Here is a 22,645-nt window from a genome sequence, read left to right on the forward strand (position 1 = left end):
CCACAAAATCAAGAAAGAATGTATAAAACTGATTTGTGGTATTTTTAAAGGTCGCTACAGGAACTGAACAAATTTTTGTTATACTTGGTCTGTTATCCGTGCAAAAAAAAAAATGATTTGTTTTAGCTAACTTTCTTATTTCGGAAATAAGTTGGATCCTAATTCAATCGGATGCTTACCAAATCCACACTGGTACTTTATTACTTTCTACTCAATGGGGTGAGGAAATAGCTCCTCATACCTCATTAACTCTTCTACTCTATGCAAAAGTCCAAAAAACAATAGTTCTTCATTTAACAAACATAAATATATACATATAAAGCAAGATGTTTTGCAAATCCTGCGCGACCTTTCACTCTTGACAACCACCGTTTAATCAATACCTGGTGTTCACTTTGGATACTGATTAATGGTTGACTCAGTGCGCAAAAAATGGCAAAGAAGGGAGGAGTCCAGCAGCTTCAGGCGGACCTCACCACGGACGAAGAGTTCGAGAAGTTTCTGCAGCGAACTGGATTGCTGGGTACGTACTAAATGGGAATGGAAGTGATAAGTGGACCGTCCTAACCCACTTTGCCATGTCATATTGCACTGGTGAACAGTGCTCGACATATACTCTGAATGGTGTGGACCTTGCCTGGGAATGGTTGGCAGCCTGCGGAAGATTAAGCTCGAGCTCGGAGGAGATAATCTCCAACTGGCAATCGTAAGACTCCATTTCTTTAAACATAAAAATGTTACTTTTAAATACTATATTCTGAAAAATCAGTGCAAGGCGGGTTCCATATCCTATTTGAATCGTTTTAACAAAAAGAGCGAGCCCACCTGGATGTTCGTCACGGTGAGTTAACCATATTCTTTTTTCTTTTTATAATTAATTTTCAGGTGAAAATTTAAAAGTTCATTGTGAATTTTCAACCAAAATCATTTCGACTAAGTTTGGTGTAGTTAAAAACTGCAAACAAGTTTTGCAATATATCAAATATTATCATTCTTAAATTACATTTTTTATGTTTTATACCGCTCAGGAAAAACATTTTAAATTTGATTAAAATCAAGCTTTAGATTAAGATTCATAGTATTATTCAAAAACCACTTTATTTTGAAGACTAAAAAATAACATTTTAAAATAATAATTTGAAATATTTGTGGAACGAATATTTCAAATGTGGAATAAACATAAGGCGTTGGTCGCCAAATTTGTTTGGTTTTTGAAATTTAATTCGGAACATTTCAGAATGGCAAGGCAATCAGCATCATGTTCGGCACGGACGTGCCTAAGCTCGTGGCCATGATCACGCGAATGCTGCAGTCGACGATGGCCAAGGAGTCGCACCTGAGCTACGAGATCACCGAACTGCAGCCGATAGAGCTGCAGCAGCTGGAGGTGCGAAACAAGGCGCTGCGACAGGCCGAGGAGATTGAGCTGGCGGAGAGCCGGCGAAAGCGACTGGAATACCTTCACAGCGTTACTGACTGCATCATGGCCAACCTGCCTGATATAGGGATTACCGTGTTCGGACCACAGGTAAATCGGGATATGTTTAAGAAACTTTCAGAGCCGGCCGATCCGCTCAAGATCCAATGCAAGGACCGAAAGGTCTTTACCATTCTGCCCAGCGACATAGCGACTGTTAACTTCGCCGCAGAGAATCCACTGGCCCCGGATGTCATAGAACTGCTGTATGAAAAGGAGTTACTCATGTGCTTTTGGAAGGTAGAGGAGGTGCTGGGGAGTCCACCGACCGTGCTCCGTCAGTACGCCCACGAACTAACTAAGGAGACAATCAAGCCACCGGATGAGTTCAACGAAGAGGAGATTATCGTGCCACCCATGATTGTTCCGATGGAGGTGAGCGTAGAAATTCCCGAGCCAGGTAAGTGCGATGTGCCCCTATCATACAGATTTATTAACAGAGCGGTTTTTGTTTAGAGCAAACAGAAGAAGACCAGGAGCATCAGGATGCACATCAGTTGGTCGATACTAAGACCGAAAATGTAGAAGATGGCGAGGAGAAGGCGTCGCCAGAAGAAGTTCCTCCAGTCGAACCTACTACCGTTCCCAAGGCCGATCAGAATAAAACTAAGACTGTTCGGATACCCCCAATATGGGTACCCAGTGATCAGCGTACCCATGCAGCACTTATCTACACGTATTTTCGGGCCCAGACCTCTACATTTCTTCCGCCAGATCCGGTGCCGGAACCACCTCACATTGTGATGATCTTCGACGCTTACAAGAAGAAAGATTTGGCCATTCTGCTCGACACTTGTCGCGAGGACATTCCGCTGTACGGTTTCTTTAATGGTGAAAATCCACAGACGGCGGTGTTCATAGCCAACTCGGTGGACAAGTACAATGCCAAGCCATATGTTCCGTAAGTACGGTGCTTATTTGACCAGATCCTTTATCCGTCTTTCGATTGAATTACGAAATATTTGAAACAGTACCGACAAAATCGTGCTCAAGGTAAATAAAGTCAGTAGTCCAACCATTCCCACATTGATGGCCTACGGTCCCAGCTATGTCAGCACCAACTCGGTGATTGGACACAAGGAGGCCACCCAGTTCTTTCCTGCTAACTATAAGTCTGCACTGCAGGAGGAAGAGGAACTGCACGCTGTCAAGGCCGAAAAGCCCAAAAAGCGCAAAAAAGTAAGCTAATTTCATATTTCATTTTAATCAACTGTGATGCCAAGCTATTCTGGGTTTGGGGATTACCAAACTACGCTAATTTAAATTGGGAATTGGTTTCCTTTGCAGAATAAAAAGGGAGGTGATCCTGAGGAGAGCGGTAAGGTAGATATCGGACTGACGGATACGCAGCAGGAGGCCGATGAAGCGGTGAAGACCTCGCCAGAGGAAGGCGCCTCCACAACGAGCAGCGGCGAAGACAGCTGCGAGAGTCGTCCTGCAACGGCCGATGGAACGAATCCAGACGGTACACAGGGCACATAGGAGCTCTAATTTTATATAACAAACTATCTATTCGCAAAAAAAATATATTCACTTATCATTTTTATGTCAAAGTTTCCTAGTTTTGAACTCGATTAATTGTATTGATTGCTATGTTATCGATTAAATATTGCTATCGGTTTTTCCAAATCAAAGATAATCAGCTGTTCTCGTTACTAACGTGACTGTTTGTAAAATTAAATTGTATAATTGCTGTATAAAAACACAAGCTAGGCGCAAAACATCAACAACCGATGGATTCCAATTTGCGCAATGTAAGCTCATATGTTTGCGAATTAGCCGCAGATACATATTTACCTTCCATGCTTTTCAGTTCAAAGATTTTCTCACATTATACAACAAAGTGACGGAACTGTGTTTTAGCCGATGTGTGGATAATTTAAACCAGCGGGACCTCGGCGGCCAAGAAGTAAGTAGCCGGTTAAGACATCATAGAGGACACCCAGCATTAAGTATCTGTGCAATCCTCTGCAGGACATCTGTGTTGACAGGTGTGTTACCAAGTTCGCCCGGTTTAATCAGAATATGATGAAAGTCTATGTGGATGTGCAGACCACCATTAACGCCAAGCGTATGGAGGAGGTTGAGGAGAACGCCCGCAAAGCCGAACAGCAGCAGAAGGAGCAGGAAAAGGAGCGACTGAAACAAGCGGCCGCCACATCAGTACTTACTCCTGTCCAACCGCCTGTCACCGGCAACCTGTCCATGTAGCAACAGACGTCGGGGTGGTATGCCACGCCGCAGCTGCTGTTCTCAATCTTAGATAGCTGATTGCGGAACCCAACCCGCCCTCCACACATAGTTACCCGTCATTTTCATACCAAAAATCAACTTACCAATCACGTTATGCTGCGCATTTGTCTAGTTGCGCTGATCGGCCTGCCAGGAGCGGGCAAGACCTCTCTATGCACCTGGCTGCTGAGCCAGACGGTTTCCCTCAACTTCCGCCACATCGTTCACCTTTGCTACGACGACTTCTTTGACGACGGACCATTGACTAAGCTGCCCTACAAGGAACAGCGCTGGAGCATACTTAAAATAATAGAACAACTTATAACCGCCATTCAAGAAAATACCGATTGGCCGCCTCAAATCCGTCGCATTGCCTCTTGCAGTAGCCAAATCAACGGAAGCCATCTCATCCTGTGCGACGATAATTTTTACTACCGCAGCATGCGCTACAATATTTACCAGCTGTGCCGCAGTACTGGGTGCATTTACGGACAGATACACATCGACAGTTCTCTTGACTCCTGCATTCGGGGAAACTCAACGAGAAGCGGTTCAAGTCGTGTACCAGCGTCCGTGATACAGCAGATGAAAGACAGGCTGGAGCCACCAGGCTCAGAAGCCTGGGAACGCAATAGCATTAAACTTCAAGAAATTAATGTGGATTGCACAGCATCTACGACACTTGCTTTCATTAGTTCCTTGACGGACATGCCCGCAAAACTCGCATTGTCGGCACTGCCATCAGCATTAAAAACACAACCACAGGACCAGTCATTGGTCCACAGTCTGGACCTGCTACTAAGGTCGCGCATCGGGGCGCTACTACACGGAATACCGCAGGAAGACAAGGGTGTGGCGGGAAGAACACTAAACAACAGGAGAAAACAAATATTGACACGATTCCGGTCAGAGGGCGGCGACAAACAGGGAGGCAGCGACGGTGAGGCCTTGGATTACTATGTAAATTTGTTAAACTAGGCTAAGATAAGCTAAATTCGTTAGTATGGCACACACATAGCGACATACATATATATGTTACTAAACGCTTCCTTGGCATTAAAACTAGATTTATTTAGCAAAAAATACAAGTTAATTCTAGGGCAGCACCTTAAACCACCTTCACCTGGCTGGTATCGCGCTTCTCGATCATGCGCATCTGTTTCTTCTTCATGCGTTTTAGCTTGGCAGGATTCTTAATGATCTGGACGACCTCCGATCGACGTTCGTTGGCCAGTCGGCGTTCTGCGTTCTCCACGCGGCGCTGGTGCTTCTGAACGGCATCCTCCTTGCGCTTGTCTTTGATCTCCTTGGATCGCTCTTTGATGTATCGCAACTCGTCGCGTAAGGCTGTCTTCTTCTCGAAGGATAGTCGATTCACGGTCTTCTTAATCTTGCTAAATCTGTAACAGTAGAGACAGGTATTCAACGGTTAGCAAGCAGAAAGGAACCTAGAAAACACTTACTTTTGTTTGGGCGTCTTCCACGGCCGGTTGGATTTGGGTTGACCACGTGGGATGCTGTTTTCCGGCTTCGTCGCCTTCTTTGCCTTTGACTTTGTCTTTGACGGCGCAGTTTCGGGTACAGCTTCACTCATTTTGTGGAATTAAGATGCTGGTAAGTGTAAAATGCAAACAAAATAAACACTGAGAGAATGCACGTGTCGCCTGATCGTCTATCGATAACAACATGTGTGCTCGTTAAAGTTACTACATATCGAGGGTTGCCTTCGATTACCTTTAGGCGCCACTAATAATTGATTTCAATATAATAATAAAATAAATTTAATAAGTGAATATTCTTCCAAAATTGTCTTTATATTGCTAGAAAGTTTCGTATCCCTAAGGCCTTAAGCTATTCAAAAAAGGCAAACATATTACCTATACAAAAATTTGTTAACTTTTCTATTGAAAGACATTTTTTATTCTTTAAAGAAAATTTTATTTTTGTGTTCAACCAGGAACTTGGAACCAAATATTATTAACAAATTATTTTGTTTTATGTGCGCTGTGCCTTTTACAGACATTTGTATATAGTGGCAACCTGTATTTTGAATTAAAGTAAATAAAGATTGTACCAGTTTCCCATGGTTCAGTTTATGACTAGCTGTGATAGAGCAAAGGATTGGGTGGGTGGGAATTGCCAGCTTGTTGTTTTTGAACCAGGAAAAACATAAAATTTTATTTTGCTACAATTTAACAATTTCGACCGGGCTTGCCAAACTCAGCAGTCGATTCCTGCCCTCCAATTTCCTGGCAACTTTGGCATTAATTTACATATTTACATAGATCAACATTGACAACGCCGTGAGTTGTTCACGATCCGGACGTCGGTACCTGGTTGCTGCGATTATGCTGGCTAATGTTATAGTGGTAGAAGAAGGACTTGCCATACTCAAAGGACGAAATCATGATAGCACAAGCGGGCGCCACCTTAAAAAGCCGAGGACCCAGTCCGGAGAAAATAGCGGGCACTCCACCCATGCGGTAAATGCTTTCCAGGCGCGCCGCCACCGACTTGGTGACCACTTGCTTGGGAGGATTATCTGCCGTAATGCAAACCGAACCATTGTCAATGCTGGTACGGGATCTGGTTGCAGAAAGCTGAACCACATTGTGCCTACCTGAGAAAATAAACTTCTCGCCGAACTCGATCTGCTCATGGGTTTTTACCACATCAAAGGGTGTGGTGATCATGGCCGCCACCTGTAAATAAATAGTGATTGAGTTTACATTTTTAGGTTGATTTTTTCCAAGGCCTCACAGATCCTGAAATCGCTCCCGCCGCAAAGCTGAAGCTAAACGTCGGCTCCACCACACCAAAGGAGCTTTTAAGGTACTCGTAGCAAGTCCAGTAGATGCCCGAGAAGGGCACGTCACGGAGGATAGTAGGTGGTAGGCCGCGCCACAGACCCAGGATGCCTTGCGACTGCACCACCTGTCGGATGGTACCGAACATCTCGGCATGCGTCATGCGTTGCGACTGCATCTTAGTCCTTATTAGTTCAACGGGGCTCACGCAGGTAACAGCCAGGATGCGGGCCGATACACCAGCCAGCATTGGCACCAAAATTGGAATTGGAAGTGGAATGTCGCGCCCGCTGGTGTCTAGGTGCCGCCTGTACTTGTAATGAATGTCGGTGAAGCGGGCCTTGAACTGTTCGTAGGCCACGAAGTAAATAATTGTGGAGGGCAGGGCCGAGATTAATGTTGGGCTAAGCCCTGACCATAGGGAGCCGACGCCTTCGGCGCGGCTGATCTTGATGAATGCGTCCTGGAGATACGTTTGGTTAGATTGGGATTTTTGTTTTACTGTTATATTACTACTCACAATGGTGCCAGAAAAGCGGGGAGCCGGCTTGGCGGCTGCTGGGTTGGGCGTGTCCGGGCCACAAGGGCATATGTGGTCCATAAGACCATTGCAGTAAAGAAAGCATTTATTCGAAAGAAGTGCCTGCTGCTGGGCCTGCAGGCGGGTTTTGATAACATCCAAGGGGGTCACTAAAAAATGAATCAGTTATACATGGCCCAGGGATAAGGGTTGGGACAACTTACTGAAGCAGGCGGTCACCATGGCGCCGGTGCAGGCGGATGCCACTTGCTGCAGGGGCCGAATTCGAAACCGGGGGTCAGTCATCGTTGCCTTCGACTGGCTTTGACTGGGAGTTGCTGCCATTGCCGCACTGGCAGCGGCAAAGTGGGCGCAAGCCTCCCTCTTGGCCATGACAGAATGCTTGAATCTTTCTTGCTGCCGGAGCACGCGACTTGCGGTAATTGTTTCACTTGGAGCCCCGGTAAGCTGGCAGGAATTGATGAGAGATGTAGCGAGATATGAAATGAGAAGGTGAGTTGCGCGTGCTACTCTGGAGTGTGTCTGTTGTTAAACGCGAACTAGACAATCAGGCAAACCCCTTTATCATTGTGAAATAGTGTCCAGGTCAAAAAGAAAACACCGTGCTCGCAATGTTGTCCCATTTCCATTCCGTTCCGAATTCCGATGCACAGCTGCCGCTCACCAGGCAATCAGCTGTTGCCGCTCGCACCATCGATATTAAAATCGGAACAGAACTACTATCGCAGTGTTATCAAAAAGATATTGGTTCTCAATTTCTCAAACGGTTTATAGTTTAAAGTGCTAAATTTAAAATAAACAACATCGACTTCTTCGACGCTATATTTATATTAAAGCAACGACTATTCCTAAATGTATTAGGTTCCACATAACGACATACCCAAAATGAATAACCCATTTCACCGTATACCGTTTTACCTACCCGCTTCCTGGAGATCTAGATTGTAGTGGAAAAAGAACGACTTGCTGTACTCGAAAGTGGAGATCATAATGGCGCAGGCGGGTACCACACGTAGCATGCGCGGCATAACGCCGATATAGAGACCACGCACTCCTTGCTGCCGGTATATGTTTCGGAGTCGTGAGATCATCGATGGCTTGGGGATAACACTGGGCGGTGTCCGTGTTCCTGCACCAGCGGCTGCCCCTGTTCCCACTGCCACTTCCTCGTAGAGCACGTCCTGACCGAGTTCAATTTGCGTGTGGGTTGTGATCAGGTCAAAGGGCATTGTCACAAAGGTAGCCACCTGCAAGGATAACTTATATGGTTATACTGCTCTGTGTCCGGCAACACACTGCTCACCCACCGCTCCGGAAACGGCGCCCGTGAGAAAGCTAAATAAAAAGGTGGGCTCCGTGACGCCAAAGGCCCTCTTCATCGCCTCGTAGGCCGCCCAGTAGGTGCCGGAGAATGGGGCGTCCCGCATAACGGTAGGTGGCCATCCCCGCCAAAGCCCCAGAATACCATGTTGGCGTATTAGCGAGCGCAGCACTCGCCACAGCTCCGAATAGGTCATGTACTCGGACTGCATCTTGATGCGTACCATTTCGATGGGAGTGATAGCAGTCACCACAATGGTTCGCGAGCAGATACCCGAAACCATGGGCACGTAATAGGGCAGTGCTGCATTGGATACCGGTGCTGTAGCGCTTACGTGCTGCCCCCAATTGACCTGGTCTAGAGGATCTCCACCATCAGCTCCCGGAATATGGTCATCTGCGATAGATTCTTCGAGCTTGCGTGAAGTCAAGTACAAGTGGGAAAGGGAATTCTTGATATATTCATACGTCAAGAAATAAATGATCGTTGATGGCAGGGCTGAAACTAACGTGGGACTAAGGCCCGCCCACAGGCCGGTGAGACCGCTGCTACAAATGATTTTGACAAAAGCGTCCTGCGCTCGTGAAAGTGTATATAAATATCCATTTTTATAAGCGAAGTGAATGTAAGGGATTTCAATTAGAAGCAGAAACCCCCGACTTACCATGGCTCCGCGCAAGGGCTGAAGATTTCGGGGGTCCCGACCGAGCTTTGGGATACAAATGTCGCTGGAGCGACAAACGTGCGTCATTAGGCCGTTGTGGAAAACGTAGCATAGCTTAGAGACAGTTGGTGGCTGACGGATCGCGTGCTGAGTCTGCACACGCGTTTTCACCACCTCCAATGGCGTAACTGGCCGGGAAAAAATATAATACTGCGGAGCTACGAGATCTTCTTCTGCCTACTCACCCACTAAGGTCGTGATTAGGCCACCGATAAGTGCAGATACGACTTGCTGCATTGGCTTGATGCGGTACCGCGGATCTGCACTCAGGATCAATGTTGTTAGACGCAGCGGATCCATCTCATTACATTCCAATCCATTTTTTTCATTTTGGGATTCAAACTTTGATGGCATCTTGCGTTTAGTGCCTTTATATCTAATTTGGTATAATCGGAATTTGTGTGTTTCTTTTTTTTTTATTTTCAACCAAGTTAGGTTGATTGCAGAAAGACAAGACCTCCGGTCTTCGGGGAAGACATCCCCGGGCAGCGCCTAAAATTTGGTAAGTTGTACACAATATTTCTGAGCCGTAGTTTATTTCTGAACTATAAAATTTTTTAAAGTAAAATGTCAAGCCCAGGCGACATGTTCATAACTTTTAAGTTAGCTCATATACCCATATAGTTTTAGTTAATCGTACTTACGTGCTCTAATGTTCCCCAAAAATTCCAAAACTTAAAAAAAAATCAAATGCAAAAAAGATTTAGCGAAATATTATTTAGAAACCGCAGTTAAAATATATTTGCTTGGGGAATTTAGCCAATAATCCCCATTATACTGACCAAAATCCAATCAGTTGGATAAATCTTGATTTATTTTTTGATGTAAGGAAAGGAAAGGAAAACCAATGCAGGGGAGAACTACGACAAAATTGATTACGTTTAATGCGAAAATTATAAATATGAATTAAATTAATCAAATTTAATAATAATTTGAATTATATTTAAGTTAATGAGTAGTAAGTCAGTAACATAGTTTAGCTTTACGTCAGAACCAAAAAAAAATTAATCATTTAGATAGGATTGGATTAAACTCAATGTGTGGTATGATTTAATCTGATCAGCGGTAGCCTTCGACTCCTTCTCCGCCTGGGGCCAGGCCGTGGTGATTGGATAAGTGGGCTGGGTTAAGGATCTTCACTTGTGCGCAATGGGAATCAGTGTCTCGCCGGCAGTGAGTGCTGGCAGGGGGGCATCCACGGTGAGGACTCCGTCCTTGCTGAGGGACGAGCGGATGGACTCGGGATTGACGCCCTTAGGCAGCAGGAACTCTCGGTTATATTCCCTGTACACGCTCTTTGTGTCCGACTTTTCCTCGTGCTTGGCGTGCACCTAAATCAAAGCAAAAAACTCTGTTAATGCAATTCCAAATGGAACATGGATTAAGATTCGGATAAGCTAACAGCCCGAAGACTTACCAATAGTTTTTGATCGACGGTTTTCACCACAATTTCCTCGGGAGCATACTGGCTCACATCGAAACGCAGCTTCAGCACTTTGTTATCGCCCTCATCCTGCAATCATTAGGATTATTCATTGCATTAGTAACCGGCTTTATTTTTAGTTCCGTGATTGCTTACCTGAATCAAGGGTGAGCTAATATCGGAAACGTAGTTCTGTTGCTTTGGGATTCGGGATGGCAGAGCCGAGTTTGTCGTTGAGCTGCAAAAAATTAAAAACTAAGGTTAAAACAAAGAAATACTCAAATGGAACCGAAAATAACATATACAAAGATACGAATTGAAATTAAAACTGTTAGGGATGCTGGTGAGGAACCTGGAGGTGGAATTGGTGGTAGTAGTAGTGGTAGTCGTGGTTCTAGTGCTACGAAACGTTTTTTGAAGTGTGCGCGTAAAAGCCTCCATTCTGATGCTTGTCTAGGATGTAACTGATCCCGCTGCCGGGATCCCAACTCAAATGAAGCCGTGATGCCCGGAGCCCATCTAATAATAGATATGGCTTCCGTTTCGAAGCGCTATGTATGGATCGGATCTGGAGGGAGCAGCTGGCACTCTTGAAAGATGCCCAGATGTCTGCATTGGGTGCAAACAATATATATATATTCTATTTTAAATTTTAGGGATCTATATACAAGGAAACTATCTTAAGCGAGGGAATCTTCAAGGTTTTAACATGCATACATATATGCACGTCAATAAGTCATGGTTTAAGACACGGTGTGCTGTAACATTATATAAATAGAAGTATCGTGTGATTGTCCCTTAAAATAACATCACCTCTCAAAATATTATATATTGTCTCTCTCGACTTTTTTCTTTATAGAGAACTTTGTACTATACTAGCTAGCATCCACTTTCATTTAAATTATTTAGACGTCTGTTATCTAGCAAGTTAAATAAGTTGATAAATGTAAATTTATTAATTAAGATTTGCAGTTATATGTACATGCTAGGGATAGGAAAAACAAATAGGATTCATACTGATTAGTTTCGTGAATATGTGCGGGGATTGCAGCTACACCAAACAAATAAAGTGAGTTACCAAAATAAGGAAAAACGTTAAAGATAAACAGAAATTAAAAGTTTAGTTGGTAAACTTTCTACATTTTTGTACCTGGTAGTTGTTGTTTTTTTAGTAGAGCTTTTTGTTTTAAGATAGGAGAGGAGATTATTATAATTTGGAAATAATTTGCGGTTGTTTAATATTTTCCAAGCGGCAAGAAAGAGAAAAGAGAAATAGAGGAAAAATATTTGTATATATTTAGTTAGGTCAAAGGTAAATATATATAATCAACAACATGTATTTCTTTAGAAATCAATACCAATATTAATCCTGGTAGAAACTATGAGCTAAGTACAGCTTTAGATAACCCCAAAAAATATGTGACTACATTTTCTTTTGTTTTACTTATATTTAATATTTTCTTTTATACATTTATTTAATACAATATAACCATATTTTTTCTTCAATAGTTTTTTACATCCATTACTCAAAATATTTTATCATGCTTCATTTTAAAAGCTCCAATCATTTAATGACATCTAAAATATAAGAAGCTATTAACAATACAAATTTAAAATTTAAGTCATTAATTTACCTGGCATTTTATTCTTCTTTTGTGATCCGATTACTTTTTATTTAAAATAATTAATGAGAAATACTTATGTAACTTGAATGCATTTTTTCAGGTTCCTTTGAAACTTGCTCACTTCACTTTTCACTTCACTTAATTAATACATTCCTTACTTAAATTCTTAGGGTTTGGGTCCACCCTGATGGACATAAATATAAAAATAGGGAACTCGGAAATGAAACGATTTGATCGACCGTTAAATCATTGAGTGTATCTCAGTAAAGCTTACATTTGTATGAGAGTGTGAGAGTGTTTTGATAAGCGGCCATCAACTGACACACCGCGAATTTAACAGAGTAAGCTTATCAAATTAAAGCCGAAACGTGAGTGTGCGTGGGCCTCTGTCGACCTTGCTGCGTGGTTTTCCAGGTGTAGGGGACGTTGATCGCCCGCCGAATAAGAGAGAGGATGAGAGAAATCAATATCACGCTAATGATAAGTACCAATAACAGTTAGTCTGGGCAAAGTTTCTTTTGAGGAAGCAAGAAGCGATATTGAGGCACCTGTTCTCCCACTCCCACTTTCCCCTATCCCGTTGAATGTCTCTCCTTTTTAGCACTCTCCTCTCTCTCTCTCTCTCTGTTTGCCAGCACACATACCGACATGTGTGTGCATGTCCGCATGTGTGAGTCTATATCTCTCTGGCATCTGATGACAATGATGTCATGCATATTTTTTCGTTATTGAAAAGCCAAACGAAAGGAAACTAAAGAAGAAACAAAAATAAACACAGGCACAAGAAAACAGAAAATAAACGAGAACAGGCGCAAACAAAATGGTTCTCTTTTGTTGTTTGCCATCGATTCTATGTATATACATATGTATGTGAGACAAATGTCGAATTCAAATATCGATTACCGGCGGTGATCGCAGCTTTGTCATCGATCCAGTGTCCGATTGCGCTTGAGAAAAGCGCAATAGCTAAAAATTGAAATGATATCATCGCAGTCCGTTGCTCATTTAAATTATCAGCATCCAGCAACCAATATTGGCAACTAAATTGCTGCAGTGTGTACTCATCTCAACGGATCGTGTGTGTGAAAGCTTTTCGCACAGCGCTATTTGCATGATAAATATATGTGTATGATCTTAGCGTACTTATTTGTTTAAACTATGCACACACACACCCACCCATTCGCAAGGCCGATTAATGAGTCTATAAATTGAACAGATCGATGGTATTGCCTGTGTTTTCTAGCTAATATTGGCCAATACACATTTCATGAAACTGTATGTACATATAAACCATCGAACATCAAGATAATCATATCGTTTGATTTTCAATTGGAACCAAATCTTAAGCAACTTCTGGTTCTTTAGATTTTCAATGAGAAGGCGCCACTAATAAAGTGCGGTTTATGGTCGCAAAAACGGCGCAATTCGCTTTCAATAAAGCCTCTGAACCACCCTCTTTCTCATTTCTTCATTTAAGTTGACTTGACAGATAAAAATGGTTCTTTAAAACTTTATTTCTTAACAGGAACCCTTACTCTCTAAGAAATCGGATCTTACAAAAATATTTACGTAGGGTAAGGGTGGGGTAAAACCGACCGGTGGTACGAAACCGCAGCTTTCTAGTGTACATGTTTATGTGTTGTCTTGTTGGCTAGTCTTATGCATGCCAAACATCTTTGTTGGCAATCCAATCCAATCCAAAAATCAGAAGGAGGAAACCTACCTATATAGATTAATGGCCCTATGTTGAGGTGTGCGTTTATTCTCCGCTGAGTCACTCAGATATCACGCAGCGGATTAATCGGCGACACGCCATAGCAGCAGATGTCAAAGGTCACGACGATGTGTGGTGTGGATAGTGTGGACAGTGGGCAGCGAGCAATTATAGGTGAATAGGTCAATAAACCGATTGTGTCGGAATATTATTTGGTTAATGTATAGAGTGAAGTCATTGCCAAAACCTATGATATTCCTGAAAATCATATTAATAACAGATCATCGATCGAAACCTTAACCTTTGAGCTTATGACAACAATGTTTGTTTTGGCACTGTGTATTTGTTTAATCAAATTTGTTACCAGGAAAGCACCTGCAACACACTAACACATGTGTGTATGTCTGTGGTTAAACCAATTTGGGTTAATTTCCTTATATTGCTAACTTTAGTTTTGAATGGCAAAAGTTAAAAAGGGGTCTGCAGGGTTTCGGAGAACCCCCAACTTTAATAGAAGTTGCGTTGAGTTGGGCTTTAGCCACGAAATGAGGCGAAGTTTTTCTGTTGTGGCCATGCAAATGCAGTTGGCGACCATGGCGAACAACCAACTACAACAACAACAACAAACAATCCATCAGTTCGATTACGTCATAGGACGAGGTCGTTCCAATAGCAACCAAAACTGGCGCCCACGCAACGTTACTAGTGATTATGATGATTGGAAAGGCTAACGAGGCGCGCAACCGCGACGGTGTCATGTCAGACGTAATATTTACCATATACTTCGGACATTGTTTGTTTATTAATCTTTAATTTCGACCAAGAGCCTATATATGTATGTATATAACGCTTTACTCAGGCTTTTCATTAATCCAAAAACGAGATAAATATTAAATTACCAAATTGGTTTGCAAATAAAAATTGATTAAGTAGTAATACTGTTTTGCAAATAAAGAGTAAATAAAGTTAAGTTCAAGGTAAACAAAATTCATATTTGCACACCTTATGAGTGCTTGAATTGTAAATTATGAGCAATCATCATCACCAGGTAAATTAGGACAAAGGTTAAAAATAATTCTGAATGTATAACGAAAACGTTCTTGCGGATCGATTCCATACTTTTCTTTTTCGTTTTAAAATAGATCTGACATTAAATATCATTTAGAAATAACACATCTTTATATCTTATGGAATTGTCAAAAAAATTACATGTGTTTTCTAGCTATTTAGGCAAACATCTAATCGTACAACCCACAATCTTGGCACAGGTGAATCTTAAAACTTTTTGAAAAATTCCGTTATGCCCCACATAACGGTTGCATAAACGACTGGGAACAGAGATCGACGGGGGGGATTACTAGCGGGTGGCGGAGCAGATACACATGTGTTTCTTGGCCGGAGACAGCGGCGGAGAATTTAGAACTCGTGACTCATCCTCCCCCAGTACGAAAGCAAAGAAACACATATTTCTGGGGCGCAAATCGGAACACCGCCTTTAGCCCACTGTTTTTTTTTTTTTTGTTTTTTTCGTACTGTGTGTACATCTGTGTGTGTTGTATCTGAAGAGTGAAGTGCTCCAGAGACCACAGTTAGGCGCCGATGTGGCAAGATTTGTGCCTATATTTAGAGCCCAAGAATTATGAAATGAGAATATATGGGTTCCCTACGAATCAGCGGGAAATATAAAAAAAAAACTAACATTTATCCTCCCAAAGTTTGAATCACTCATCGTTACTCACCTGGTGGACTCAAAGAAGTTAGCCTCGCGATTCATCAGCTCGTGGCGGAACTTGGCCATCTCCTCCTCCATTTTACGCATCTCGGAATCAAAACGCTCGCGGATGTTGCTGAACTCCGTGTCGATGACGCTGAAGTCGCCCAGCTTGATGGGGATATTCCTCTTGTTAGCCTCAGCCATTTTTGTACGGTGTTGGTTTGGTGGTTATTATTTGGTTGGTGGTTGGTTGCTTCGCTAGCTTGGGACTCTTGGGTCTCGAATCTCGTATACCGTTCGGTTCTTTTTTGTTCTGTTCTGCTCAACGCGCTTTCGAGCTTGTTCACTTGCTAATCGACGGAGCAACCCAAAAAAAATAAGAATAAAGAGGGGAATACGATGTGTTTTTCTATATGTATTTGGACCTCGAGACGTTTGGGTTTCGTCGCTGTATGTATGTGTTTGTGTGTATTTGGGTTGGACGTATCGCACAGATAGCCGCGTTTCAATTTCTCGACTGTTTTGCATTCTCCGGGAGTCTTTGCTTTTATAGCCACACCGCAACCGCAGTACAAGAGCACCAGAGAGCGCCAAAGAGAGCGCCGGAGAGAGTGAGTGGAGTGGATGGGCAGAGGCAAAGGCGCTCTCTCGGCGCAACAACAATGCCTTGCCAGTGGCCCAAAGGTCTGAAATGTCTGATTGGAATGGCCATCGAGTGGGAGAAGTGGGAGAGCGACGGTGCGACGGAGCGACGGGCACTAAAGCTACCGGATACCCTACCCTCGCTACTGCCGGATCCGGATACCCTACCCAGCCGGAAATATCGACCGAAGGAAAAGTTCCCTCTCCTAATTATTTTGAAATTAAGGTAATAAGGATACGATTTTGGATATCTTTAATATAAAAAAAAGAATACCTGAAACATCTTTTTATTCTGATAATATCAAATAAAAGGACCAGAAACGACGCTAGGATCTTATTAGAAAATACATAGCATACCTTAGAAGCGTTTAATTTGCATTAATTGGCTATAAAAGATTAACGACATTCCGAATTTATTAATTGATGCTTAACTTGTCCAGCTTGAAGAAAAGCTAACTATTTAAGTATACTTCAATGGTGCAAGCAATTAAAACTACTCACTCGCAAGATATATTATACATATATCTTGCGTGGGAGCCGTTCAATCATGACTTGAAAGTGAGTTCCTCGAACTGCGGCCTGCATCTGAAATCCAAGTGCAGGCTATTCCCAGCCCATTTGGATGCCAACTGGAAGCGAACAGTTATCTGACGTGGAGCGAATGGTGGGTGGGTGGAAGCAAAAGTGGAAGGCTGTGGAAGTAGGTGTTCAAATGGCACTGTAAGCGGTCGTGTTAACCGGTTCGAGATCAACGCTTTCTACCGTTTTAGGAAAACGACCCGAAAGTGAGATAGAGAGAGGTGCACATTGACTATAAAACGAACTCAAATAACTAAGTTCTTTTAAATATTATTTTTTTTATTCATATATTGAAAAGATAAAAAGATATTTTATGTTTTCTAATAGTATTCCGTCTATTTAGTATAGCAATTAAAATTGGGAAAGGTAAACAAAATGAGTATTTTTGAATAACGAAACTTGGATCATAATCCTAGAATTTTCTACATCTACGCCTCATCATTTTAAGACTTTAAATTAAAAAGGCAATTCCGTCCAATGTGCAGAGTCGATAAATCCAAATATTAGACCTAGTGGGCGGCCACGTTGGCGTCGCTTATACACAAAGAAAAAATTAGATTTATATTGAATATTTTTCTTCGGTTTATTTAAGTTCATATCAAAAAGTTTTAATAGTATTTTGAAATTGTTTGGCTGTAAATATGATAGTTAACTGTAAAGTACATATGAAGCAATATGTTGCAAATTAATATATTATTATATTATTAATATATATAATATATCTATTTTTTGCATGTGTACACAAAAACATCCACCGAACTACCCACTCCGCATCGGTTTGTTTGTAAACAAATGCAAAAATGAGTCAGGCGCGTGACATTGGCAGTCGGAGGAGTCGAGATTCGGAACTGGAATCGGGAGTCGAGAGATGTCCTTTTACGGAGTGCCAGCCGCTGGAATGCAAATGAATTAAATGGGATCCGCAATTACTCGAGCAACATATTGCACCTACAGAGAAAACTGTAAGATGTGAGACATTCTATACGATGAGTTACTTATTATTTTTTAGCAATTTAAATATAAAGCTTTTAGCATTAAGACAATCCATAATTTGCTCTCATTTTTCACCATGACAAAATATTTACTATACAATTTGCAAATGAAAAAGAGGTTTTTGCTTGAATCTGCCATAACAGAAAAAATAGATGTATGTACATAGATATATTTTTAAACATTGCTTCGCTTTTCTCACTTCGACAGTTTGTCGTCGAGGGAGCTTCAACTGTATTTTGAAATTCGTGACCGTTTTCATTTCGAATTCCATCGGGGGCAACGGCAGTAGAGCCATCCAAATAATTATAGATTTAATCATGAATTACGAAAATAAAATGACAATCATCGGTGATCAACGCCGCTGCTGCCGCCGCTGCGGCTGAGGTGATTTGGTTTTTATATTTCACAGCGCCCACATGGATGCGACGGCCGCTAATGCCCCCTGTCCAAACAATAAACTCATTTTCATCAAAAATATCGACCTTGAAGGCCCCAGAATCTCAACTAAGCCGCCAGTCGGCAATCCACGAAAATAATGGGGAGACAAACGCATCTATATCCGTTGTACATATTTGCATCTACAGATGCCCTCAAAATTGCTTAAAATCGCATAGCTTGCCATAGGTAGTGTTATAAAAATTCTAGAGATTTGATAACATATAAAAATATGCGTGATAGTATATTCTTATTCTTGAATCTTCGTTAATACTAATATATTCTTGTATAATGTTAGATACATTTTTAAGTGGTTTCAAACCTCTAGATGTTGCTAAGACACCATATTTAATACAAACCGTGCTTAACTTAAATTTTGATTATTTTTAACCCATACATATTTCTAAGTATCTTGTGTAAAAACAATTCTTAAATTCAACTAAAAATCATAAATTTTATTATAAGCTTGAACAATACAATGCTTTGCCAAACTAAATAAATAATAAATAGTAAGCATATGTAGAAAGAAACGTCTGCGGTATCATTGTTCTGCTTGCTCTCTATTCGCTTGTGTGCAAAAATGTACCTCTTGAGGATCATCACCGAGATATTGGGAAAACAAATTTTCCCCACGTCACCAGAATATTCGAATGCTTCTCGCACGACAAACGAAACAGAAAACAGAACAAGTGTATATGTAAAAGTGCTCTAGTCATTTGCCGGTATGTCATCCCACTTCAACTCGTAGTCCGTCCATTCAAATCCAAATCCAAAAACTGAAAGTCCCTTTCCCCGCACAGTCAGAAATCAATCAAAATTTGCTCGCGATGATTTAGCATGGAATTTTTGGCTGATGATGAGACTTCACTAATTTTTCAGCTCGAGCAAATGGCGAGCAGCAAATAGCGATCTCCTTATGCGTGGGCGGCATCCATTGGCATTGGCTGCTGTGCTTGACGACAGCATTAAAATATGTGTCAGCCAGAAAACCAAGTGCTGTTAATATTCAAACAAAAGCAAGCTTTCACATATGTACATGAAAATACGTATTACGAACGTACACATATGTATATACTATAGTTTTGTAGGTGCAGTGTGCGGGTACGTATTTAATTATAGGCGGTAAGATACACAAATTAAACTTTACAAATACCCGCTGTAAATTGATGCGCAAAAACGACAGCCTGAAATTTATTGTTTAAAGTTAATTCATTTAAAATTTTAAATCTCCTATTGCTTAAATCGTTTGTTTTACGCTCGAGCAACTAGAAGTGAATGAATAAGCAAAATAGCGATTTTTCTGGCAATTGATCGTTCCGAAAAGTATGGGTACTGCGAAACAGATGTAAATTATTCAATTAAATATCTCCCATTTAGCTGTAAGTCATTTGGAAAATTAAATATATACGATTATATCATGGGCCATCAAATGCTATTTAAAAAATAAGTCAACAAGATTTATTTTCGAAAAAAATAAGAGTTTTTTTAAGGATATTATCATTTTGTAATTTGAAAAATATTTGTATTTAAATTTAAACGTGGTATTTTGCGCGCCCATCTTATACAATCGATATTCCATCGATAGTACTATCGGCAGCTAGCACACAATGACAACCCTGCCCCTGCCGAAACGGTCACACTGTGACTTAGAGCTGAGATCCCAGCGATTTCGATTCGATGTATCGATATTATTTTGAGTTGTTAACCCAGTTGTATGCGTGTGTATATCTAGCATCGAAGCAAGGAAAATAAACAATTGAATTTCCTTGGAATACCTAGGAATTGGATTTCAAGATCTTGAGTTCTGTTTACGCCACTATGTCCGCCTACTACAGCCATTACACGGGGGACAACTACGACGACGAGTCGATCGGTGACGAGCGCAGCGAGGAAGGTGAGTATGACTACGCACCCGGGTGTCCTGCCGCAGGCTTCACTTACGGCCCGCATCCTGCGTGCTCCCAATCCCTTCCAGACACGGACGACGCCAGCGAGACGGAGTTCCGCAGTCCCAGTCGCTACGGCGGCACTAATGGCACCACCAACAGCAATATCATGGGCACCAATAGTGAACTAAAGGAACAGTGAGTAGTCGCAGGATACGCATCCTTACGAAATTACCATCCCTCATCATTACTAATTTGCAGAATGTACCAGCACAAGCTGCTTAACTTGCAGAAGCAGATGGAGGAACTGGGCCAACTGGTGCACCCGGAGTACATAAAGCGCGTCAAGAAGCTGGACAACCAGCTGAAGGAACGGCGACGCTTGAACGAGATATACAAGGAGTACATGCGGGAGTGCGTAGAGCGAGACTATGTGTTAGAGAAAAAGGCAGCCCAGAAGGAGTACGACGAGAAATTGATGGACCTCAAGGACAACCTGATCTCGGACTTCGAAGACCGTAAGCGCCAGATTGAAAACGAACGCTTCAGCCTCGAACTGACCAATGATTCGATGGAAATCAAGACGACGGTCACGCGCAAGCTGCGACGTCGACCAAACGAGCCGTTGCCGGTGATCGAAAAACGCCGTAAACCAGCCACTGGGCAGCTGCTCGTCTACCAGCTAGATGACAAGGAGATCGAGTCAGACCTCAAGATCATCCAGCGGGGGAAACCTTTGGCACCCAATGCAATCCTGCAGCAAAACGGCATCGGATCCTATGGTAGCGGCGGGCAGCAGCAACAACCGGTACACGGTCTACTCTCTGACCCACCTGCTAACAGCAGTTATGTGGAAACTCGTATTGAGGACAACAAGCTGCTGTACGAGCGTAGATGGTTCTGTCGCGGCCAACAGGTCTATGTTGAAGGAAAGGAGATGAGTAAGTTTGCGGCCACAATCACAGCCATCGGCAACGAAGTGGTGAGTACTCCCATTATTCTATTACCTTTACCCCTGTTTCTAAGATTGCATCTCTAAGGTGTGGGTGAAACGAACGAACGAGACGAAGGTCAAGATCAACATGTCACATTTGGCCAAAGGCAAGATCTCGATAAAGCGGCGATAGCTCCGCCGTCGGGCAGGGCGCCTTCACATCACGCCTGCCCCGCTACCTCGGTTGAGAGACGTATTTTCATAAAATTATTGGTACGAACGTAGCCGTATATTAGATTTTAAATATTACACTTTACACTTTTCCTTAACGAATATTACAAATTGTAAATAATGAAACAATTATTTTGTATACAAGTAGAATTTTATTAAATGAGTCACGATTAACTTCCTGGACTCTTCTCTATCAGTTGCAATACCACATTTAGTGGCTGAAATGGGGTACTTTTACATCATAACCAGTATCAAAGTGCTAATATTTATTCTTCTGCGGGGCTCTGATCCCGCCTGGTAAACCAGTTTTAAGTCCGCTTATTCTTTTTGGTTAATGTAAGCCATCCACGATGTAATATTTCCCCTTTCGGAGTGCTATCTTTACTCTTTTTCTCAAATACAATGAGTTGCATTTGTTTAGTGGCTGAAAATGTCATTAGAACGTGTTCATACTTACTGTGCCTAACAATGATATAATTCAAATGGGCTAAAAATATAAATTATGCGGCTATTTTAGCGTCTTAAGATGCAATAGATTATCTTGTTTAGGAAATTACAAAAATATGTAGTTTTGATACACATTTCTGTGAATAACAGATACGCCTAAACGTTTAACTTAAAAGTAAATAGTTTGTTAATAAGTGAAGAAACTGAAAATTCAGCTCTAAATATAAAAAGAAATTGTAACTTCGACTAATACATTTTATTGAACATAAAAATCTTTAAGAAAAAATAAATGATTATATGAAAATGTAAGAATCCTCAATGTGGAAATGTTAAACTAGAAAAAAAATACTCGTATAAAATGCTTAGGATTGTTTTTAATGCAAAAATTGATAAGTATCAACTGAAAACAATCACAAAGAGATCATAATCTAGTGGAAAAGACCACATTAAATTTCTAATACATTTTATACGATAAATTAATTGTAAATAATTTAATGTTAAAAAATATTACTGATTAAAAGCATAAAATCCTGTCTAAAAAGTAACAAAAAAATATTCCCACAAGATTTAGATTATATTTTAAAGCTCAAAATAAAATTTGTGACTAAAATATTTGTGTTTATCACAAACTGGTAGATTTCGTTTCCAAAAAAAAAAAAAACCAATGTGAACGCAGATTATTAAAGTCTGTACCTTTTTAGCTAACCTCTATAGGCTTCATAGATGTTGCCAAATAAATATTCCCACTTCTCAGGACTCTAGAAACCTTTTCTTATGGTAATTTTAAAATTGTATTTTGAATTCTGCTAGAATGTAAAAAAATCCATCTATAAGTAAACTTATCTTTTTTAAAATGTATGCCCTCTGGAAAGAACATTCAGTCAATTAGCGAAACAATTCAAAAGAGTACTTAAAGAAAG

General features: G+C 41.4%; 8 protein-coding genes and 1 long non-coding RNA gene across 15 annotated transcripts; 5 read left to right on the top strand and 4 right to left on the bottom strand.

The window, feature by feature from the left end:
- The first annotated feature begins 65 nt into the window (after positions 1 to 65).
- LOC108105077 (thioredoxin domain-containing protein 3) lies at positions 66 to 3,116 on the top strand. Its single transcript, XM_017211501.2, has 7 exons — positions 66 to 523; positions 603 to 706; positions 770 to 841; positions 1,238 to 1,877; positions 1,934 to 2,378; positions 2,449 to 2,656; positions 2,765 to 3,116. Exons 1-7 carry the CDS (start codon positions 433 to 435, stop codon positions 2,957 to 2,959), a joined length of 1,755 nt encoding a protein of 584 aa, XP_017066990.1. The 5' UTR covers positions 66 to 432; the 3' UTR covers positions 2,960 to 3,116.
- Positions 3,097 to 3,702, top strand: LOC108105082 (mitochondrial import inner membrane translocase subunit Tim10B). Its single transcript, XM_017211505.2, has 3 exons — positions 3,097 to 3,231; positions 3,291 to 3,386; positions 3,452 to 3,702. The coding sequence occupies exons 1-3, from the start codon at positions 3,211 to 3,213 to the stop codon at positions 3,686 to 3,688; spliced, it is 354 nt and encodes a 117-aa protein (XP_017066994.1). The 5' UTR covers positions 3,097 to 3,210; the 3' UTR covers positions 3,689 to 3,702.
- A 111-nt stretch (positions 3,703 to 3,813) lies between these two features.
- On the top strand, positions 3,814 to 4,792 carry LOC108105078 (L-seryl-tRNA(Sec) kinase). The gene has a single exon (XM_017211502.2). The coding sequence runs from the start codon at positions 3,824 to 3,826 to the stop codon at positions 4,685 to 4,687; it is 864 nt and encodes a 287-aa protein (XP_017066991.1). The 5' UTR covers positions 3,814 to 3,823; the 3' UTR covers positions 4,688 to 4,792.
- On the bottom strand, positions 4,760 to 5,399 carry LOC108105081 (coiled-coil domain-containing protein 86). The gene is made up of 2 exons (XM_017211504.2): positions 5,173 to 5,399; positions 4,760 to 5,109 (listed from the first exon to the last, which is right to left on the bottom strand). Exons 1-2 carry the CDS (start codon positions 5,301 to 5,303, stop codon positions 4,818 to 4,820), a joined length of 423 nt encoding a protein of 140 aa, XP_017066993.1. The 5' UTR covers positions 5,304 to 5,399; the 3' UTR covers positions 4,760 to 4,817.
- A 372-nt stretch (positions 5,400 to 5,771) lies between these two features.
- Positions 5,772 to 7,716, bottom strand: LOC108105042 (solute carrier family 25 member 40). 2 transcript variants are annotated; one of them, XM_017211446.2, is made up of 5 exons: positions 7,261 to 7,716; positions 7,037 to 7,206; positions 6,470 to 6,979; positions 6,330 to 6,411; positions 5,772 to 6,251 (listed from the first exon to the last, which is right to left on the bottom strand). In XM_017211446.2, the coding sequence occupies exons 1-5, from the start codon at positions 7,427 to 7,429 to the stop codon at positions 6,022 to 6,024; spliced, it is 1,161 nt and encodes a 386-aa protein (XP_017066935.1). In that variant the 5' UTR covers positions 7,430 to 7,716; the 3' UTR covers positions 5,772 to 6,021. The 2 variants fall into 2 exon arrangements, with proteins under 2 accessions (XP_017066935.1, XP_017066934.1); XM_017211445.2 differs by having other exon boundaries at positions 5,772 to 6,411.
- LOC108105041 (solute carrier family 25 member 40) lies at positions 7,403 to 9,456 on the bottom strand. 3 transcript variants are annotated; one of them, XM_017211443.2, is made up of 5 exons: positions 9,288 to 9,456; positions 9,043 to 9,230; positions 8,365 to 8,952; positions 7,980 to 8,304; positions 7,403 to 7,504 (listed from the first exon to the last, which is right to left on the bottom strand). In XM_017211443.2, exons 1-5 carry the CDS (start codon positions 9,454 to 9,456, stop codon positions 7,485 to 7,487), a joined length of 1,290 nt encoding a protein of 429 aa, XP_017066932.1. In that variant the 3' UTR covers positions 7,403 to 7,484. The 3 variants fall into 3 exon arrangements, with proteins under 3 accessions (XP_017066932.1, XP_017066931.1, XP_017066933.1); XM_017211442.2 differs by having other exon boundaries at positions 8,365 to 9,230; XM_017211444.2 differs by lacking the exon at positions 7,403 to 7,504 and having other exon boundaries at positions 8,154 to 8,304; positions 8,361 to 9,230.
- A 65-nt stretch (positions 9,457 to 9,521) lies between these two features.
- Positions 9,522 to 19,412, top strand: LOC108105044. 2 transcript variants are annotated; one of them, XR_001772343.1, is made up of 3 exons: positions 9,522 to 9,604; positions 17,609 to 17,761; positions 18,000 to 19,412. It is a non-coding gene; the product is annotated as an uncharacterized LOC108105044 (long non-coding RNA). The 2 variants fall into 2 exon arrangements; XR_001772344.2 differs by lacking the exon at positions 9,522 to 9,604 and adding an exon at positions 16,194 to 16,446.
- Positions 9,800 to 16,107, bottom strand: LOC108105043 (heat shock protein beta-1). Of its 3 annotated transcripts, XM_017211447.2 has the most exons (5): positions 15,604 to 16,107; positions 11,676 to 11,702; positions 10,682 to 10,763; positions 10,520 to 10,615; positions 9,800 to 10,433 (listed from the first exon to the last, which is right to left on the bottom strand). In XM_017211447.2, the coding sequence occupies exons 1-5, from the start codon at positions 15,780 to 15,782 to the stop codon at positions 10,239 to 10,241; spliced, it is 579 nt and encodes a 192-aa protein (XP_017066936.1). In that variant the 5' UTR covers positions 15,783 to 16,107; the 3' UTR covers positions 9,800 to 10,238. The 3 variants fall into 3 exon arrangements, with proteins under 3 accessions (XP_017066936.1, XP_017066937.1, XP_017066938.1); XM_017211448.2 differs by lacking the exon at positions 11,676 to 11,702 and having other exon boundaries at positions 15,604 to 16,106; XM_017211449.2 differs by lacking the exons at positions 11,676 to 11,702; positions 15,604 to 16,107 and adding an exon at positions 10,878 to 10,981.
- Positions 19,413 to 19,920: 508 nt separating the features above from the next.
- LOC108105097 (sin3 histone deacetylase corepressor complex component SDS3) lies at positions 19,921 to 22,034 on the top strand. The gene is made up of 4 exons (XM_017211531.2): positions 19,921 to 20,121; positions 20,203 to 20,311; positions 20,375 to 21,095; positions 21,154 to 22,034. The coding sequence occupies exons 1-4, from the start codon at positions 20,046 to 20,048 to the stop codon at positions 21,238 to 21,240; spliced, it is 993 nt and encodes a 330-aa protein (XP_017067020.1). The 5' UTR covers positions 19,921 to 20,045; the 3' UTR covers positions 21,241 to 22,034.
- Positions 22,035 to 22,645: the final 611 nt, after the last annotated feature.

Source organism: Drosophila eugracilis, unplaced genomic scaffold (assembly GCF_018153835.1).
Source record: "Drosophila eugracilis isolate 14026-0451.02 unplaced genomic scaffold, ASM1815383v1 contig_2155, whole genome shotgun sequence".
NCBI classification, from domain to species: Eukaryota; Metazoa; Arthropoda; class Insecta; order Diptera; family Drosophilidae; genus Drosophila; species Drosophila eugracilis.